This window comes from Tigriopus californicus, chromosome 1, assembly GCF_007210705.1.
Source record: "Tigriopus californicus strain San Diego chromosome 1, Tcal_SD_v2.1, whole genome shotgun sequence".
Taxonomy (NCBI): domain Eukaryota; kingdom Metazoa; phylum Arthropoda; class Copepoda; order Harpacticoida; family Harpacticidae; genus Tigriopus; species Tigriopus californicus.
In genome coordinates this window covers 4899782-4905781 of record NC_081440.1, presented here as the reverse complement: position 1 = coordinate 4905781, position 6000 = coordinate 4899782, and the positions used below count along the sequence as shown (strand labels likewise).

The 6000-nt window shown below is 43.6% G+C and overlaps 1 protein-coding gene across 5 annotated transcripts in view; it reads left to right on the top strand.

The window, feature by feature from the left end:
* Window positions 1–6000, top strand: part of LOC131887573 (protein TANC2-like) — a 72893-nt gene that overhangs the window by 51299 nt on the left and 15594 nt on the right. For 2 of the 5 annotated variants that reach the window (XM_059236197.1, XM_059236206.1), the window contains exon 2: window positions 2629–2745. The exons of 2 other annotated variants lie outside the window; for them this stretch is intronic. In XM_059236197.1, the coding sequence (XP_059092180.1) occupies window positions 2629–2745 (117 nt within the window). Of the gene's footprint in view, window positions 1–655; window positions 857–2628; window positions 2746–6000 lie in introns of those variants that run through there. One more of the 5 variants, XM_059236242.1, reaches the window with a different exon arrangement.

Below are 6000 nucleotides of genomic sequence, written 5' to 3'. Positions count from 1 at the left end.
GATTACATGGCTAAATAACTTGTTCAACGATCAGAGAGTAAGCGGGTTTGCGGTATGACTATAAAAGAAGCTATTTGGAATTTTCACTACTTATGTTCATGAGGTTATGACAACCCTGACGGAGAAAAGAAGGAAGAGGCGTGTCCAGAAAAGTATCTTTTTTTACGATGAGAACCCATAAATGGCCCTCTAATATGTCTTAACTACTCTACGAAGGAATGCCATCCTCTCCTTGATAGACATGGCGGCAGTGGGTCTTTTTATTTGACTCATGGAAGTGATTCTTCAACTCGATTCCTTCGGATCTTCGCTGGTGTTCGAACAATGGATTGTACTGGCCAATCTGAGCGTGATGGTGCGATGATATTTGATCCCACGGATTGGTGGGTGTGCATTTGAGATGAGAGATCACCTTGTCTGTATGGAGAAGGAGCAGATGTGGGTGTGCTTTCTCCGTCTTGGAAGAGACGACAAGGTGTTCAAGCGGACTCTTTCCCTCATACGCCTACTCGGTACATAGCAGTACTCTCTGAATCTCGGAACTGAGTAACTGACTTAACTGTGGAGGAGCTGAGTGACTCTCCAAAGCTCATGGCTCGATCTCGAGATCTCCAGATCTCCAGATGAGGAGGTATTGGAATACAGGATCGGACGGAGGAGTGTATTTCTGGACGTCGTTTTCTCACGTTAGTTTGACCACGAGCTCGTCCAGACTCAGTTGTGTGATTGGGATGGACATACTCGGATATGTCTGTGATTAGTGATGGCGTGACAACCATTGGGAGTAGTGAACGGAACAGCTTCATTTTGATCGACCAGGATGTGGACGAGATTGCGAGTGAGCTCCAAAATCAAGGTCTGCATCATCTCCATTCAATCGCATATCCATCAAACCCCATTCTAATGTACCAGGGACTCGCAAGCATGTCATTTTCAACCATTGCCATTTTTCTGAACCATCATTGAGCTGAGAGAAAAAGAAAGAGAGAGAGCGAATAATAATAATAATAATGATAATCAGGCAGCCAAAGTTCGCATCACGGAATCACGTCAGCTCTGCAATTTCGTCTTTTTTTCAGACACCCCAAATCAAGTTTTCTAATTCAGGAAAGAAGTTGATGACCTGTTTTTTATGGATATCGTTTTTTGCATTTGATCGCCTTGATATTTGGAGAAGATACTTGGATAACGGATAACACGACACATGGAGTGAGTGTTTGGGCACCAAGATAACATCAAGGAATGTCAAGAGCTTGTGACACCAACATAGTACAGCTAGTTTTGATACAGAGCCACCCATTGAAATAGTTGGTAGTAAGAAAGTGTCTTTGAAAACTCAAAAATATTCAACTTTTCCTTGGGCTAAAGGAGCTTGTCATCGGGCGTTTGAGTTATAAACTTGGCTCATAATGATCGTATTTCAGAGGTTCCACCGACGACATCCTCTCCTACCCTCATCCTCACGTAGCTCTGTGTACTCCTTAGGATTGTAAATATTTGGAACTTGTGACTTCAATGGCCAGGCGAACGAATCTTCTCTCTTGAATAGGTGCCATTTAGTAGAGAGCACACACAACATTGTGATAGTGAATTTTCCCAGCAGGGGGCCGGATTTATAAGCAAATTCTGAATACCTCATTCGGCGCAAATTATTCTTCACTCTCATCTGGGTAATTTAACACCAAACCCTGTGTTCGTCCGTTGTAAACACGACCATCGATTTATTTTTTGGGTTGAAAAGGGGGTCGATCCTTCTTGAAGTTGAATGGACTTAGGTTTTTGAAGCTTTTTTGACCTGACAGTTGTGATGAAATTGGACTTGATCTACTATGCCACCCATAAGATGATATTGGCAGTTATACATTTTAAAGCCTCAGTGCATCGGATTACCAAGGGTCTCAGAGAGCGAAGGAAAGTCTGCTAACACGAATGTAGGGTCAAGAAAACGGTTCATGGGCACGAACGGCTCCTGATGAGTGTTTCCAATATGATGATAGTCCCCTCTCTTCCTTTCCTTCTGGGTCTTCATTAGTCAGAAATCGATTGGAGCAAATCAAAGACAAGCGCTTAGATTCTAATTTATCATCATATGCCCAGGGCTCCTTATACAGTGAACCCGACTCGCTCCATGCAGCGATTCCTGCCCCAGTTTAATGAATCCACATTCTAATAGAGAGGTCGGAGCTATTAATGGATGGCATCCAACGTATCGATCGGAGCCAATATGACGAGGCTAGCCAAACCTGAACCAGATTCAGCCAGCCAAATCCAGCAGGCCAGCCAACCAACCCTTACGTGGAAGACCCTCGAATCGGTTGGTTGAATGGCGGAGGAAGAGGGCTATTAATTAATGATATGCATTGAAAACTTGAATTTAATCCCTCCATTATTCTTTTGATGAGAAGATTGGATGGCCAAATTTAGGCAACGAGAGAAATTCACTTACACACTCGGTGCCTCCAAGGATTTCTTCTTCCTCTTCTCGCCGATTTTGGCGATGACCGCTTATGACGAGGCCAAAGAAGCAATACGCTTTTTGTCCTCCCAGTTCAATATGACAGAGGAAAGATCGCCTTTTTTGCCTCTCTTCAGGGTGTTTAATGATGATTTTATGATCTCTTTTTACAGGTATGTCAACTTCTGACAACTCTATAGCTTCTTCCACCACTAGCTCGTCCAAACAAGGATCCCTTGGCACCTTGGGTCGAAAAAGTAGCCGATCGGGCACGCCATTGCATCGGATATGTGAGTAAATAAAAAAACAACACTAACCTTTGGAATGGAGCCTGGAGACGACAAGAAGACCCTGAGACTTCAAACTTGAGCAAATACGTCAAATCGACAGGCTCGTTAATGTCTCATCACCCCTCGATTTCGTCGTGTCTTTCGCTAAATCTTGAAAACATCTCCGTTTCGATCGACATTTGATTTACTACAACTTACTGCGAAGCATCTCAAGGCGAAGGAGATATTAGCGTTATGAATGAGTCATTTCGGTCTTGGAATGTGGATAGCATTCGATCTGAACTCAGCGGGTGTTGTGTTCAAATCGGAACTGTTCCCATATCGATCGGGTTTCACGAGTCCTGCAGTTTTCAGTTTGGCTGGATATAGTATTATCATCCCTCTCAATCACCTCGGAGTCAAAAGCTTCATATCCCAAGCATCAAAAGTTCGGGCAAGCTACCTTCATCAGTTGCAGTTCTGTAAGACAGCTACTGTAGTAGTGTGGCATGTGTTTTTCCTCTCTACAAGGGGCATTGTTTGGATCGTCAATGTCCCCCTGCCTCCAAATGTGGACCCATTTATGTTCCCCATTTTGTCTTGAGCTCATTGGAAGCGAGATTGATTCGAATTCCAGATGCGAGCGAGGACTGGGAAAATGATACGTGTGTGGTTATTATTCTAATTTGTGGCCTGTTTCTCATGCTCTATCTCTTTGGGACTTGGGAAAAGGGGGGGGGGGGGCGACGCACTCTTGTTCCTAATGAGAGCAATGAGAGATGCTCAATTCCATCCAAGTTCCGCAATTTGAGACGGCTCCTTGAGCTTTTTCAATACAGAAGAGACTGTAGTACGGGTGTGTTTGTACTGAATTAATGGAATTCGGTGTAATCTTTGGCAAACTTTGAGCCCTGGATGTTTAGAGTGTTGCCAAACAAAACTGTTCCGAGGCAAAGGGGTGAGCCAAGATCGTTCAATGATCTCTCTTGTCATGCGGAACTCAAACAAATTTTTGATTTACGTTCCAAGCCGCCCAATTACAAATGTCTCCAAGGCAGACAAGTTGTTCGAGCAGCTAAATGCCAATGCCTGCTGGACTCGTTCGTCGAGTTCAACTGTTTCGCCGTGATCGCCCCTGGCTTTGGAAATGGATTCGGCTTCCCGGGCACGTTCCAATTTGATTGTGGCAAAACAATAATAGCGCAATTTATGGGACCAACGACGACCAGGCATTAGAAGCGAGATGGGTTGGCTAGATACACCAATCCCTCACAGTCGGTGACCACACTTTAAATCGCGAAGGAAAAGATATGCAATTGCCTAGTTCAGCACAAAAGCCAAGCCGCTTTTTCCGCCCTTTGAAACGCCTTTCATTAGCAGAAAATAATAAGGCAGAAGAAGAAAAAGAATCGGCCCGTTATCCAAATATGGTGACTCAGAGCGTCTGTTGAAAACGTCCCTGAGATTCTGGGTTTCTTCGAACGTGCTTCTTTGGCCGTTTTGGTTTTGCATTGGATTGTCGAGTCTGCTGCAAACGAACCGAAAGGGGAAGGAATGAATTATGTTATGGCTTACTTGAATCCGCGGAAATCTTTAATTGGTTATGCTGATTGGCAAAGTACGCAAGGCTTCGTTGTTTCTGAATCGAGTGGCCTCTCTAAAAGGTGAGTCATACTCGTGCCGGATTGCAATTAATGGAAGACTTCGAACTTGGACACTAATAATTTGAGCAATTAATAGAAAAGACGTTTTGAGATGCATTCTTTTTCTGTTGCTTTAGTTCTTTCTATAAGTGGATAATGAAGCCGGTGAAATATAGCCTTTAGGTATGGACTAATTTAGTGGCCCAGGTCTCGATTCCAGGAGCTGAGTCTTCCCTAGTATGGGGTTATAACCTCAAAGTTTACGACTATCAGGAACCAACGTTCTCGTTCAAGACGAGAGAGAGGGCCAGTAAATCGGCTAAAAGTGCTATTTGAGAAACTTGACAAGCGGTCTCGAATGTTCATTTTCTAGCTCGGTGATTCTTTTGACGATTCCAAATGCTGCTTGCCTTACCTAGGCCGACTTGATAGCAATCCGAAGATTAAGATTCTCCAGTGTGGCCTTTGAAAGATGGGGATGGTTACTTGGAGTGTAATCAAAGCATAACGTCGTTCAAAAAAAGAAGTTGCTTCTCTTGTGAAAGATGTGGAAGAGCAAGCGAGAGAGAAATGAACGCCATAATCGTGCCTGACTCCCAATAACATGATTTGCCTTGAAATTGATTTTACTAATTTAAAATGCATCCTCACACTCCCAAAAAGCCTTCAGATCCCTGCCAAAGAATTTGCATCGAGTCGGGCCGAGATTGCAAGTTATTTGTCGCCTCGTTGAGTGAAGCATCCATGTGAATTGTGTTCATTAGGATGATCGATGAAATATGACACTCGGATGCAGTTGTCATTCATTCGAATAAGAGACCCTTTGAAGCACAAAATCATGTCATCGAATGCTGTACAACTGCATACAGACTGAAGGCATTGAATTCAAAGAGCAAAAGAAACTCGATCCACACAACCAATATTGGCTCTTGACCATTGGGTGCGATCCTGGATTGGCCAAAGTGGGTGTTGGACTCGCTTGTTCTTATGCTTACTCAGATTCAGTCTTCACACCATCTCTGATGTCAAACTATTTGGCCTCTCTTCCAGACACAGACCCATGTGTTTTTGTTCACTTCTCAAGGTGACAAATAATAATAACACCAACAATAAGTTAAGACCAAGCAAGCCAAGGCTGACGCTTTTTATCCTCTTGACAAACAATAACCCAACCACCCCAAAGACTTGAGAGTAAGTTATCTAGCATTGGGCTGTTCCAGACGTTTGACATTTTATCAGGACAAACCAGTATGCTTAATTATGATTTAACCGACTCATACTTGAGCACATGGCCCATCCATTTCAGTCCATGGCAATCAATCCTCGAAGGACTCTGAACGCTCTGTTAAGACAGCAATTCAGATGGATGATGCCCAAGTATGGGTTGAGCACTATTTCCACCACCCACACACTAAAGGATGGCGGACGAAGGGTGGTCAACCATTCTTCAAATGATGCCTGACCATCCATCTATCCAAGAAGTTCAAATGTCAAGTTGTTTGTGGCCATGAAATATAACGCGTAATACACCTCTGAAGTCATGCCTGGTTCAAGAGGTGAGATACTCTATCATCGTAATCGAGAATCATCATTGGTATGGCTTTCATTTCAAGACAGACTCGATATTGGCTTG